The 13,247-nt window shown below is 43.0% G+C and overlaps 5 protein-coding genes across 5 annotated transcripts; 4 read left to right on the forward strand and 1 right to left on the reverse strand.

Moving 5' to 3' along the window:
• Positions 1 to 117: 117 nt before the first annotated feature.
• On the reverse strand, positions 118 to 1,973 carry LOC6732558 (cytochrome b5-related protein). Its single transcript, XM_002079641.4, has 3 exons — positions 1,446 to 1,973; positions 750 to 1,132; positions 118 to 677 (listed from the first exon to the last, which is right to left on the reverse strand). Exons 1-3 carry the CDS (start codon positions 1,857 to 1,859, stop codon positions 164 to 166), a joined length of 1,311 nt encoding a protein of 436 aa, XP_002079677.1. The 5' UTR covers positions 1,860 to 1,973; the 3' UTR covers positions 118 to 163.
• A 784-nt stretch (positions 1,974 to 2,757) lies between these two features.
• LOC6732559 (cytochrome b5-related protein) lies at positions 2,758 to 4,731 on the forward strand. Its single transcript, XM_016180264.3, has 5 exons — positions 2,758 to 2,920; positions 2,977 to 3,082; positions 3,156 to 3,486; positions 3,574 to 3,956; positions 4,014 to 4,731. Exons 2-5 carry the CDS (start codon positions 2,985 to 2,987, stop codon positions 4,525 to 4,527), a joined length of 1,326 nt encoding a protein of 441 aa, XP_016025241.1. The 5' UTR covers positions 2,758 to 2,920; positions 2,977 to 2,984; the 3' UTR covers positions 4,528 to 4,731.
• Positions 4,732 to 5,431: 700 nt separating this feature from the next.
• On the forward strand, positions 5,432 to 7,309 carry LOC6732560 (UDP-glucosyltransferase 2). Its single transcript, XM_002079643.4, has one exon. The coding sequence runs from the start codon at positions 5,490 to 5,492 to the stop codon at positions 7,059 to 7,061; it is 1,572 nt and encodes a 523-aa protein (XP_002079679.3). The 5' UTR covers positions 5,432 to 5,489; the 3' UTR covers positions 7,062 to 7,309.
• A 459-nt stretch (positions 7,310 to 7,768) lies between these two features.
• Positions 7,769 to 9,707, forward strand: LOC6732561 (UDP-glucosyltransferase 2). Its single transcript, XM_002079644.4, has 2 exons — positions 7,769 to 8,647; positions 8,707 to 9,707. Exons 1-2 carry the CDS (start codon positions 7,950 to 7,952, stop codon positions 9,626 to 9,628), a joined length of 1,620 nt encoding a protein of 539 aa, XP_002079680.1. The 5' UTR covers positions 7,769 to 7,949; the 3' UTR covers positions 9,629 to 9,707.
• A 663-nt stretch (positions 9,708 to 10,370) lies between these two features.
• LOC27209034 (UDP-glycosyltransferase UGT5) lies at positions 10,371 to 13,003 on the forward strand. The gene is made up of 3 exons (XM_016184558.3): positions 10,371 to 10,503; positions 11,113 to 11,951; positions 12,018 to 13,003. The coding sequence occupies exons 2-3, from the start codon at positions 11,239 to 11,241 to the stop codon at positions 12,934 to 12,936; spliced, it is 1,632 nt and encodes a 543-aa protein (XP_016025242.1). The 5' UTR covers positions 10,371 to 10,503; positions 11,113 to 11,238; the 3' UTR covers positions 12,937 to 13,003.
• The last annotated feature ends 244 nt before the right edge of the window (positions 13,004 to 13,247 follow it).

Consider the following 13,247-nt stretch of genomic DNA (forward strand, 5'->3'; position numbering starts at 1 on the left):
TGAAATGTGTATTATTTTCCGATGAAGAAATCATTCAACTGGGACATATTTTTCATATTTACTGACCATACCTGTTAAGAAATTGTCACAGGTCTTTTGTAAACTAATAAGATGTTGTAGATATATTTATTTACTTTTACTTAAGCCCCATACAAAATAAGTCCTACTTTCCCGCCCCAGGAGCCCTGGGATTGGGCTCGATGCGCAATAGTTGCTTGTGCTGGCCAATCATGTGCTCGATGTGGTTGCACTCGCGGAGATGACCCTTGAACTCATCGAGAGTCTGGTAAAGCACCGGATAGAGAGCGGGCAGGAGACCATGATCCAGGGTTGGGAAGAGATGGTGGAGCACATGGTCGCCAAAGTGGGTGAGCACCAGGAACTGCGACCACTTGAGATCACCGCGGTCAATAATCGTGTCCACCTGGAAGAGACCCCAGTCACGATCCTCACGATTGGCATCGCCCTCGTGATAGATTTCCGGATCGTGATGCGCCGCATTCAGACCAATCAAGCAGAAGCTAAAGCTGGCGATCGACGTCATCGCGAGCCACTGGCGCACGCAGATCCAAATGCCTAGAGCTCCCCCGGTACCCAGGTATATGGCAATGGGTATAGTCAGTGGCAGTAGGTCGTGCCAGTAGAGGATGTTGGTGTGGCGCAGCGAATAGAAAATACTGCAATATCAATCAATCAAAAGATCACTGATTAGACTTTGTTTACGATCACCGCCTCGATCACACACTCACCGTGTGCCAATTTGTATGAAGAAGGCGAGGGCATAGGCCACCGGCTCCGTGACCCAGGACACATAACGCATCAACTTGCTCTTGATGTGCGGATTGGGCACCCAGCACAGCAAGGGCTCGAACATCGAGAGTTCCAGATCGAAGTACGAATTGGGATAGATGTGGTGGGACAGAGCATGGGACACACGCCAGGCGGCAAAGTTCATCAGGCCCAGGTTGAAGGCGTACATCTGCCAGTTGTCCCGACGATGGAAGTAGTTGTGGGACACGATCACCGTCCAGCAGAGGGCCACACCCGCCAGGACCAGAGCCAAAAGGCTGTTGTATTTGGCACTGGCAATGCCCAACAGGTAGAGCGACACAATGAGTCCCAGGTGAATGAGCTAAAAGAAAAGTATTTTAATATATCATAAATAACACCATAAATTTAAAAGTTATCATTTCAATAATTGTTTCAGCCTGCGAAAAATAAAAGAATATAATCACAAATACCGTTGAATACAAGGGGCATGATATTAGGGCTGCGACACGTGAAATGTAAGATTAGATGTTTTTAGTTAGTAATAAATTTATTTATGGGCCGGCAGGTTCAACTTCCTATCAATATGTAACTGATAAGAATTACTTAACTGATATGAAATTGAATCTAAGGCACGCCCATTTTCAGTAAGGTACTTTTTCCTGATTAACACTCACATCACTCTTCTTTTTCGGCCGCTGGTCTATGGTCTTCAGTTGCTCGCGGACTCGCTCCTTTAGCGTCTTGTAGAATCCGCCCTCCTCCAAGGTCAGAGTGTAGATCCTGGGCTCGGCCGCATCCCTAACCTTATATTTGGCAATCATCTTTTCGGGAGCCGTGGTCAGATGATGTGCCTCAAAGGCTTCGGTGATGTCGGTGCCCTTGGTCTCGCGAATCCAAAAAGGACCGCCAGGATGCTTGTCAATGAAGGAGGTGAAGTCGTAGATGCCATCGTTGATGCGCCACAGTCCTTCGGCTCGATCGTCCTGGCGTTTACCCTTTTGCCAGCTGTGTGTGGTGATTAGGGCCGAATTTCGGTATGTTGGAAACTTGGTGGCAATGCCGCTCTTCTTCCACTCCTCGATTACCATATTGCTGAGTCCTTTTGATCCTTGACGTCTGCGGCACACACTTTACCGATCCGAGCACCTTTCGGCTGGGATTCCAACGACTAACTGACAGGCACCGGCAGTGGTCCGTTTATTTTATGCGTAGCGCGAATCTCTTTAGATTATATAAACCGAAAATCGAGATTTCCAAACAAAACGTTTCCATTTTGATAAGGCGCCGGTGTTATCAGGAGAGCGGCGCAGCTGCCGCCTTTTAACTATTACGTCTATTTATTTCTCATATATTTTTTAACAGTATGTTCTAATCGGTAATTCATTAGGTGAAATCTCAAGCAGTGGGCATGTCTAAGCACCACATGGGCGGTTCGAGCAGACTTCGGCGACAATAGGTCAGTGCGGTGGCCATAACAATGTTATGGTATCGCAGCAGTTTGAGGCTTCGCTTGGCTGGCGTGGGTCTAGCCGAAAGCTATCAGCTTTTCAGATTGTTGGGGGTAGTCTTATCTCTAAGAGCTCCAATAAAATATGCTCAATCATTTGATAGCAATAAATTCACCGATTTACTGGGGTTTACTAACATAGCTACACGTTGAGTTCACTTTTCTTTTTCTTGGAAAGCATAGGTAATCCTTGTAAAACTTACATAATATGAAGCTGAGGGTATGTATATATAAATATACTTTTTTTTAAGCCGAGTTCTGACTTATGGGAAAATAATCCAATGGCCCCCTACTGCACACTCTATTCTAGACCGTACTGCTAGCCCTTAAATGTAAGTATGCTCTGAATATCGTTTACATATTGTTTCATTTCCCCTGATAAGAAGCGAGAGCCACTGAGCGGAAAGCTTTCGATCGGCGATACTCTCGGGTCAGAGCTTTACTAATTGATCGAGCGAGTGTGATACGAAGACAAAAGCCGAGCGCCGCTCCAATAAAAGTTCAGTAGGCGCTACGTAAACAAACTTTGCGGTTAGTCTGCATCTGGGGTGTCCAGAACGACCGGTTCTTTCGTTAGGTACTAAGATGAACTTGGGAATCAAACGGCTAGTTATCAGCAACGATTAAGCACTAGCGTTCAAGGTACTTCTGGGGTTAAAATAAACTCAATTTATTAGTGTACATCGATTAACGAACAGTGCACAAAATGACGCCCAATATTAAGGACGATGGTGAATGGAGAGTATCGGGAATATCGAGGAATTACCCGAGCTATCGCCAGCATCGACCGATTACCAGTGAAAGGTTTGCATCGAAAATACCCATAAATTTCAAATTAATTCAATAAAGCTACATATTTACATTTTCTCTGGCTCAGCTGGCTGGAGGGGAAAAATGTAGATGACGAGGCCGAAGGTCTTTGGCGCATAAACGATACGCTCTACGACTTAAGCGACTTTGCCGCTCGCCATCCGGGTGGCTCATCTTGGATTGAGTGCACCAGGGGCACGGATATCACCGAGCCCTTCGAGTCACATCATATCGAGGAGCGAGCTCGAGGAATGCTGGGCAAATTCGAGGTGCGAAAGGCTGCAAGGCCAAGGAACTACAAGTTCACTATTGAAGAGAATGGTTTCTACATGACACTGAAGCGGAGAGTGCGTGAAAAGCTGAGGCAGATCGATTACTCTCCCACTAAGAAAACCGAGGTATTGTTGTGGTCTTGACGAAATAAGTTCCTTCGAAAGTAAAACGCTTGTACCCAAAGAGATACTTATTCTTCTATATTCTTTCAGTTTCTCCATCTTGGTATCTTGGTGTCCGTCTTCCTCTTCAGTTGGGCAGGCACAGTTCTGGACTCATTGATCTTCAAGGGACTAGCTGGATTGTCGCTTTGCTGGGTGGCCACCTCGACCCACAATTATTTCCATCAACGGGACAATTGGCGGATGTACACTTTCAATCTGACCATGATGAACTTCCGAAACTGGCGAATTTCTCACGCCCTATCACACCATGTTTACGCTAATTCTCTGCACGACCTGGAGATGTCCATGTTTGAGCCGTTCCTATGCTGGATTCCGGATCGTCATTATGCCAGTAAAGCTCAGCGATTGATCTCAGTGCTTATCAGCCCCGTGGTGTATGTGGTCCTGTTCCAAGGGCAGTTTCTCATACGGTGAGTGTCCAAAATAGTTTCCTGTGCATTGTACTAATAGGTTGCATTATATTTTAGCCTGGTCCTTTCCCTGACCAAAAGAAACCTTCTGCGCTGGGATGATCTCATTGGATTCAGCCTGCCCATCTTTATATATTTATCCACAGGTGTTGGTCTGTTTAGTGCACTTCTAAGCTGGGAAATAATTATATCGGTTGGGAGCTTTATCTTCGGACTTATTGGTCTCACTGCTGCTCACCATGATCCTCGCATTCTACACGATGGGGATGCCCAGCGACAGGACTTCGATTGGGGTCTTTACCAAGTGGACACGATTATAGATCGCGGAGACATCAAGTGGTCGGATCTCCTGGTGCTCACCCACTTTGGTGAGCATGCTTTGCATCACCTATTTCCCACACTGGATCATGGGGTGCTAAAGCATCTGTATCCTGAGTTGAGGAAAACCATGAAGGAGTTTGATGTGGAACTGCGAGAGATCAATCACTGGAGTCACATTAAGGGACAGAATCAGCAATTGCTAAGAATAGAGAAGAATCCAATTCCACCGGGTAGTAAAAAGCTGAAGTAGGTGTGGGCTGGGTTTTTAGTGATAATTGGGGAGGGTAATGGGTATTCCGAAAAAACGTTATAATAAAGAATAATTATGGGTAAATTAGGCAAAAAATGTATATATTTAATACAAAGTGACTAAACATACACTGATTTTCTCTTATAAAACACTTTGTTTACCTGTGTAAATAAAACGTGCTCTTAACAAAAGAGCTTTCCTCTATTCTCTTTTTGTTTGGAAATGATGCCTAAGAGCACTATAATCATTTTTGCTTTCTTAGGTCGTTTGTTACGCATAATTACAATTATATTTTATAGTTCGGTTTATGAGATGCTTAAGGAGATCACTTAACACCGGTACATTTATATTTTTAGAGGTGAGAGTTTAGTGGATGTTACGAAAATGTAACAATTTTATTTGAGTAGACCCACGAAATTGGTGAACTACAAAAAAAATAATGATTTCATAGTGCGTTTTTGCTGAATCATCTTGACAAAGCAATTGGAAAACAAAAATATATGTTATAAATAAATTAATTATAAACTCTGCTGAAACAAAGTAATCAGGATATAGATTGAGCATCGATTTACCTCCTCCTTTACAGAATACAGTTTTAAAAGGAATGCAATAAAGTATCATTTATGTAAATAAATTAAATTTTTCATTACATTCATTTTATTTTTCAATATTTTTCTATATAGTTTTATATTAAAAAAATTAAATTTTTATTTGGAACGTTTTAAACACAAAATAAGTTAGAAAAGAGCGGAGTTGCATATTTAAGAGCAGGTAAATAAGAGTATCAAGAGAATGAAATTTTAACGTCTATCATTAAGGTATTTTTCGGAATCGAGGGAAGTTGATAAGCAAATCCAATGACTGGCACCAGTTGTTCGGCCATAAATAGGTTGCCGCTTGCCCAATTCTCTTTAGTTTCTATTTTGACAGTGGCCGTAGAGGTCACACCAAAAATTAATCAAATGATCGGAGTTCGCTACGTGCTTTTGTTGCTTCTCGGCGTGGTTGCCTCCACCCAGGGAGCTAACATTTTGGGGCTCTTCAGCAGTCACAGTCCGTCGCATCTCATAATCCACATGTCGGTGGCCAAGGCACTGGTCGAAGCTGGACACAATGTGACCGTGGTGTCCATGCTGAAGCCCAAGGTGACGCACAAGGATATCCACTTGATTGTGGTGCCTATGAAGGAGGAGCAAGAACGCATCATGGAAGACCAAATGACCGAAATGGCCGGGCAAAAGAACTCACTGGTCAGCACTATGCATCGCCTTCTAACCAGCATGGATGTTATGATCGATTCCCAGGCGGAACTCCTCTCCGACCCTCGCTTTCAGCGCATCTACGAGACCAAATTCGATTTGATGATTTTGGGTTACTTCATCAACGACTTCCAACTGGGTGTCGCTCATAAGCTAAAGGTGCCGGTAATCATTGATTGGATGTCGGCCCCTGTTCCGGCAATTGATAAGTACACGGGTAATCCCTCGGAGATATCCTACGTGCCCCTCATGGGAACTGTGGCCACGCATCCAATGGGCTTCCTCAAGCGAGCTGAAAACGCGTTAAAGTCCCTGTTTTTCGAATTTATTTTTGTTGTGTTTGATTACAAATTGACACGCATTTATAATGACGTCTTTCCGGAACAAGATATGCCCACTCTGAAGGAGTTGAGGAAGAATATCTCCATGGCCTTTGTCGGTTCCCACTTAATCAGTGAAGGACCTATTCGACCCCTGGTGCCTGCGCTAATCGAAATCGGAGGAATACAAGTGAAGGATAAGCCGGATCCTCTGCCCAAGGATATCGATCAGTTCTTGAGCAATGCCAAGCAAGGAGCTGTCTTCCTTTCACTCGGCTCCAATGTAAAGAGTTCCACTGTAAGGCCAGAAATCGTACAGACCATCTTCAAGGTCCTGTCCGAACTGAAGGAGAGCGTAATCTGGAAATGGGAGGACTTGGAGAACACGCCTGGTAACGCCTCCAATATTCTTTATAAGAACTGGCTGCCCCAAGACGATATACTGGCCCATCCGAATACCAAACTCTTTATCACACACGCTGGAAAGGGCGGCATTACGGAGGCCCAATACCACGGAGTGCCAATGGTGGCATTGCCGATCTTCGGAGATCAGCCCGGAAACGCTGCCGGGATGGAGAAATCTGGATATGGCCTGGCTCTGGATTTGCTGTCCATAACGGAGGACGGTCTGAGAGATGCCCTGAAGGAGGTTCTGGAAAATCAAAAGTACAGACAAGCCATTGGAAAGTTCTCTTCCCTGTACAGAGATCGACCCATGACCGCCAAGCAGTCGGTGGTTTTCTGGACTGAGTACCTCCTGAGACATCATGGAGCACCCAACTTGCAGAGTCCCGCCGTGCACATGAATTTCATTCAGCTTAACAATCTTGATATATACGCTTTAATTCTGGCGATTCTGGCCCTTTTTGTGCTCCTCACCCGACTGGTTGCAAAAATCGTGTGGAAAAAATTTTGTGGAAAGGCGAAGATTTCTCAGACGAAAAAGAAACAATAAATTAAGTCAAATTAACTATTAAAGAATTACCAAATTGTATTTCATAATTGGCCCACTTCTTTATTACGAAATTTCTCATGCTACTTGATGACGCATGCATTGAGTTATCGATAGCGCAAAAAAGATTACTTATTGGCCTAGTTACTTGTTGTTTGGGACAACTTTGAAAATCTATTGATAGCTTAGCTCTTATATTTAAGAAATAAAGAAAAACTTGCACTGAAATAATAAAATATTTATATGAACAATTAATAATTAAATATGCTTCTTTTCTGATTCATTTATAAAAAGGGGCAATGCAGTGGAGATTCTCGACTATCAGATACCCGTTAATGCACGAGTCGGAGGGCGGGGGATAAAAATCTTTTTTATATTGGTAGAAAGTGATTGCTTTAAGCGGTCTGTGGGCGTTAGAATGGGCATGGCAATCTATGGAAACAAATTGGCAAAGAGTCTACGTCTTTAGAATTCGCACTTTTTAGCTCTGGAAAGATAAAGAATTTATATACCTCATACCTATGCAAAACTGTTACGTAAAGTCTTCATATTCATAATGTATTTACCAATTTTGTTTACTGATTAGACAATAAATTTATGCTTGATTCTTTTTACCATTTAATCGTGACTCAGGCTGCAGATACGCTGTCTGACAGAAAACCTTTGCGATAGCGATAATCTTTTAGCAATTGACCAGTGTGTTTGAACAGACCCTAGGCAGACTTCCCCGATGTGCCCAGTCACTACGGCGCAGCGAAAGCAACAAACCCATATGATTATAGGTACTTTAATATGCTCCCTAGTGATATTGCGTTTGCTATATAAGCTAGAACGCTAGAAACATATTATCTTAGTCGTTTACGCTGAGTTCAATTGAAAGGTTAATTCAACATGATTGAATATACTAAAATCGGATTTTTGATTGTATTGCTTTTGGGCACGAAGACCCAAAGCAGCGATGGAGCCAATATATTGGGAGTTTTCGGGACCCACAGTCCTTCGCACGTGATCGTGCATATGGCTGTGATGAAAGCCCTTGCAGATCGGGGTCACAACATTACAGTGGTGACCCAGATGAAACCGAAAATGGCGGCACATGAAAATATTACCGTGATCATTGCACCGCCGACGGAGGAGAGACATAAATTTATCAAAGAATATATGGCTGAGGTATCTAATGAGAAGCCGTCGTTCTGGGAGACCATGGTCAAAGCGATCGTCCAATCATCCAATCAACTGGAAGGACAGTATGAATTTATGATGCATCCCAATTTCAAAGAGATCTACGAGAATCCAAAGACCAAATTCGATTTGGTGATTTTGGGTTTGATGGCCAACAACTATCAGTTGGGCATTGCTGCCAAGTTGAAATGTCCGGTCATTATTTCGTGGGTGGGCATTCCACTGCCCTTCATGGACAGCATTGTGGGTAATGTCAACGATCCATCGTATGTCCCGACCGTAAATGTAGCCCTTAAAGCGGGGCAAAACACCATGGACTTTGGCCTAAGATTTGTGAATTTTTTGAAATATGGCGTCATGTGCGTTTTTGAGACAGTATTGGACTATAAAATGAACCAGTTTTACGAGTAAGTATACAACAAAAATCAGAGCTAGAAACATAAATTGATTTATGAATTCTTTACAGGCGAGCTTTTGCAAATGAATTGGAGTTTCCAGACTATCAAGAGATGAAGCGCCGAGTTTCCTTGTTGTTCTATAATTACCATTCCCCCAGCGAAGGACCCATCAGACCAACAGTACCTCAATCCATAGAAATTGGCGGAATACAAGTAAAAGAGCAGGCCGATCCTCTGCCCAAGGAGTTGGCCAAGTTTCTTGATAACGCTGATGAGGGCGCGATATTTTTCAGCCTAGGCACTAATGTGAATACGAATACCTTTCGACCCGATACCGTGGATATCCTGTACAAAGTGCTATCCAAGTTGCCTCAGAGAGTTATTTGGAAGTGGGAGGACCTGAAAAACAAGCCCGGAAATGCCTCCAACATATTCTTCGGCAATTGGCTGCCCCAGGACGATATCTTGGCCCATCCGAACACCAAACTATTCATAACCCATGCGGGCAAGGGCGGTGTGGCAGAGGCCCAATATCATGGAGTTCCCATGGTGGCGCTACCGATCTTTGGCGATCAACAGGGAAATGCTGAAATCATGACAAAATCTGGCTTTGGCCGATGGTTGGATATTCTCACAATGACGGAGAATGAACTGAAGGAGACTATCCATGAGGTCCTGGAGAATCCCACGTATCGTGAGACGATCGGAAAGTTCTCCACCCTTTACAGGGATCGTCCGTTAACAGCCCGTCAGTCGGTCATCTACTGGACCGAGTACGTGTTGCGTTATCAAGGAGCACTTCACCTGCAGAGTCCCATCATTCACACAGACTTTGTGGCTCGAAACAATCTCGATGTCTATGGAGTAGTTCTCCTGGTCAGTATTCTACTCATAGTCATTATTAGGTTTCTATTTCGCAAGATTTTAAATGTTGCGAGTGGATACAGTAATCGTCGCGAATCGCTGGCGAAAAAGCTTAAAAGTAATTAATTGGGATCTACATTCCATGAATGGATATGCAATATTTCAGTTGATATGGTGAAATACAAACGTTGTTGTTAAGAATTTAAAAAAAGTTAAAATAAATTAAACAAAAAGTAACTCATACACTTATTTTGTATTTCTTGTTTTGAATCTCTTTTTTAAAGAAACACTGATTATGGCGAAGACTACTATACAGATAAAACATTTGCCGGAAAGCATGAGTTTGCACAAAACTCAATCATTACATATTGTTTATAGGCATGTACTTGATACTTGTATTTGTGGGTAGATAAGTGTAAGGGGCGCTGAACATATTCACTTGCAATTTTTGTTGTCTCACAATCTTAAATAATTGTTAAGCAAGTCAGAAACAATTTAAGAAGATTCCCCATACATAAACCTAATTCAAAATTATGCACAAAAGAAGCAATTTATTATTTATTCACTTGAACCTAACCTGTAGATACGAATTAGATGTCTTAACTAGGGTAATTAACTGTCGCAAGCCTTTGAAGTTATGTATCTGCAACCTGCATTTAAATATATATTATTTTTTTCCTTAAGCTGATGTCATGCACCTTACACAACCTGACAGTTAATGAAATAGCAACAATGATTCCCAGACCTAGAACAACACTCGCTCAACAGGTTGCCTGAGCATTCCCATGTTCTCCCACAGCGAATAAATTTATTTTTAGAGGCCTCCCGCTCGGCTTCTCTCTTCTCTCGAGAACTATCTCATCGGGTAATTCCAAATCGGATCGAATTCAATTCTCAGTGATTCGAGCGGCGTCGAGGCAGCGCGTGCCGAACGCGTATTGTTTTCCAAAATATCTCATTATTATTCGAATGGCTCATATGGATGTCTCTATATAGACGAGGTATTTAAATATCTATCATAGTTGTTGTGTTAAAGTCATCAAGAGAGAGCGAAAATTGATGAAATAATAGTTAACCTACAAGTTGACATTGACTGTGCGACAAGGTTGCACTTTAACCTAAGTAATTGTCGAAACATTTTTAAAATTGGCACAAGTTGTCTTTTAAAAACCGCATCTTTCCGGGTTTCGGGAATTTATATATTACGAATATAATTATACATATAAAACAAAGGATTTTCCAAATTTAATATATAATTGTACATGTGTATAGCAGTTTATTTAATAATGACCAAATAATTGTTGTAATGTACATATACAAATAATTAGACTTAATGATCTGAGTAGATCAATAAAGTGCACTTTTAAATTATTGATTTAATAATTATACAAATTACAAGAGAATGTGTCGACTTTCGTCATAATTAAGATTATAAAAGTTTTACTGGGGGAAAAAAGTATAATATTTTATTAAATCACAAAAATTTGAAAGAAAGAACTTTAATCCCAGATAGAAGACAACGTGTGCCACTCTGAGGACCACGTAGTAAATACTTACGAAATTTGAAATAAAATGTATGCTACTGAATAGAAATACACATGCATTTGCAGATTAACCGATCGAAGATATCTTATCAGTCCGCCGTTATCGTCCAAATCCACTGTGTATAAGATAGTCGCCGGCTGCTTGGAACCATATCAGTTTCCACTCGTACTTGGACTTGAACGGAGCGAGTCATGACACAAAACCGGAGCACTTGGATTGGTTGCAGCTTGGGCGGCCTTTTGGTCGCCCTGTTGGCCCTGCAATCGATGCCACAGGGAACTGAAGGAGCCAACATCCTGGGCGTCTTCACCAGCCACAGTCCGTCGCATTTCATCGTGCACATGTCCATCATGAAGACGCTGGCGGAGAAGGGTCACAACGTGACCGTCGTCTCCTCGGTTCCTCCCAAAGTCACCCACAAGAGCATTAACCACATTGTGGTGCCAATGAGTGCCGAGGATGAGAAAGTGCTCAACGATGGTATGGCTGGAATGGTCAAGGAGAAGCCTTCGATTTGGAACACCATGAAATCGATCTTCAGCTCGTTAGCCCTGCTCATTGATAAGCAGGTGGACGTTCTGGAGGATCCGCGCTTCCAGGAGCTCTATCTGAACAAAGGCAACAAGTTCGACGTGGTCTTCGTGGGATTCTTCTTTAACACATACCAGGTGGCTTTGGGTGCCCGGTTTAATTGCCCCGTTATAATTTCCTGGTCGGGCCCACCCATGATGATGGTCAACGAGGTGCTGGGTAATCCAGAGCTGTCCAGTGTTCCCCAAATGCATATCTCCGCACCTCCAGGCCAGCCCATGAATTTCCAGCAGCGAATGCAGAACTTTGCCAGCACCTTGGGATTCAATGCTCTCAACATCTTCCTGAGCCACAAATACAACAAGTTCTATGAGTGAGTACTTATCTATTGACTGAACCAGAAGTTTGGAAATATAATATAATTCCAATATTTTTTCAGCCGTCTTTGGGGCAAGGACAAGTCAATGCCCACTTTTGAGCAGGCCAAGAGGAATGTCTCCTTGGCGTTTTGCAATGGTCATGGCATCAGCGAAGGTCCCATCCGTCCGAATGTGCCTGGAGTAATTGAAATTGGAGGCATTCAGGTGAAGAGCAAGCCCGATCCCCTGCCAGAGGATATAAAGGAGTTTTTGGAGAAGGGCAAGCACGGAGCCATTCTCTTCAGTTTGGGTTCCAACTTGAAGGGCGAACATATCCAGCCCGAAGTGGTGAAGACCATATTCAAGGGATTGAGCAGCCTTAAGCAGCAGGTGATCTGGAAGTGGGAGGATCCCAAGAACACGCCCGGCAAGGCGGCTAATATACTCTACAAGAAGTGGCTGCCCCAGGACGATATCCTGGCCCATCCCAAGCTCAAGCTGTTCATCACGCATGCGGGCAAGGGAGGAGTGGCTGAGGCGCAGTATCATGGAGTGCCCATGCTGGCGCTACCCGTGTTTGCCGATCAGCCGGGTAATGCCGATAAGCTGGTGGCCAGTGGATATGGCCTGCAGCTGCCATTGGCCACCCTGGATGTGGACGAGTTCAAGGCATCCATTAAGGAGGTCATCGAAAATCCCAAGTACGCAAAGACATTGAAGAGCTTCTCACAGCTCTACCGCGATCGTCCTTTGAGTCCTCACGAATCGGTGGTCTACTGGACGGAGTACGTGATCCGTCATCATGGTGCCGCTCACATGCAGAGTCCCTTGGTTCACATGAACTTCATTGCCAGCAATAATGTGGACGTATATATCATCGCCGCCCTGGTGCTCTACATCGTCTTCATCATCAACAAGATCGTGTGGAAATTTGTGTGGCGCAAGTTATTTGGCAAATCGAACAAAGCTTCCCAGGGAAAGAAGGTGAAGAAGCAGTAGGTTGTAATTATAGAAATTTTAAATAACTTATACTTAAAAAAATAAAACAAATGTAAAACCACAAAAATGTCTTAAATTACTTGTAATTATTTTATTTAAATAACTGAGCTAAGAACTAATTGTGTGCACGAAATTCGGTTATCAATAACCAGCTCATAATCACCATAAACTGCCGCCTATCTAATCCGTAAACTATTCTTATCAGTGTTAAACCCGTTAACTACAAGCAACGTCATTGAATTGCATTATATCAAATTATAGTGTTGTAGAAACAGTGACAACACATAACAGTTGTTGTTTGTTGTCTAGTG

Source organism: Drosophila simulans, chromosome 2L (genome assembly GCF_016746395.2).
Source record: "Drosophila simulans strain w501 chromosome 2L, Prin_Dsim_3.1, whole genome shotgun sequence".
Classification (NCBI taxonomy): domain Eukaryota; kingdom Metazoa; phylum Arthropoda; class Insecta; order Diptera; family Drosophilidae; genus Drosophila; species Drosophila simulans.

Coding starts and splice junctions, on each gene's coding strand:
- LOC27209034 (XM_016184558.3), top strand. CDS start 11,239: ATGACACAAAACCGGAGCACTTGGATTGGTTGCAGCTTGGGCGGCCTT. Junction 11,952..12,017: donor AAATACAACAAGTTCTATGA/GTGAGTACTTAT, acceptor ATATTTTTTCAG/CCGTCTTTGGGGCAAGGACA.
- LOC6732560 (XM_002079643.4), top strand. CDS start 5,490: ATGATCGGAGTTCGCTACGTGCTTTTGTTGCTTCTCGGCGTGGTTGCC.
- LOC6732561 (XM_002079644.4), top strand. CDS start 7,950: ATGATTGAATATACTAAAATCGGATTTTTGATTGTATTGCTTTTGGGC. Junction 8,648..8,706: donor AAAATGAACCAGTTTTACGA/GTAAGTATACAA, acceptor AATTCTTTACAG/GCGAGCTTTTGCAAATGAAT.
- LOC6732558 (XM_002079641.4), bottom strand. CDS start 1,859: ATGGTAATCGAGGAGTGGAAGAAGAGCGGCATTGCCACCAAGTTTCCA. Junction 1,133..1,445: donor GGCCGAAAAAGAAGAGTGAT/GTGAGTGTTAAT, acceptor CTTTTCTTTTAG/CTCATTCACCTGGGACTCAT. Junction 678..749: donor TTCATACAAATTGGCACACG/GTGAGTGTGTGA, acceptor TTGATATTGCAG/TATTTTCTATTCGCTGCGCC.
- LOC6732559 (XM_016180264.3), top strand. CDS start 2,985: ATGACGCCCAATATTAAGGACGATGGTGAATGGAGAGTATCGGGAATA. Junction 3,487..3,573: donor CTCCCACTAAGAAAACCGAG/GTATTGTTGTGG, acceptor ATATTCTTTCAG/TTTCTCCATCTTGGTATCTT. Junction 3,957..4,013: donor CAAGGGCAGTTTCTCATACG/GTGAGTGTCCAA, acceptor ATTATATTTTAG/CCTGGTCCTTTCCCTGACCA.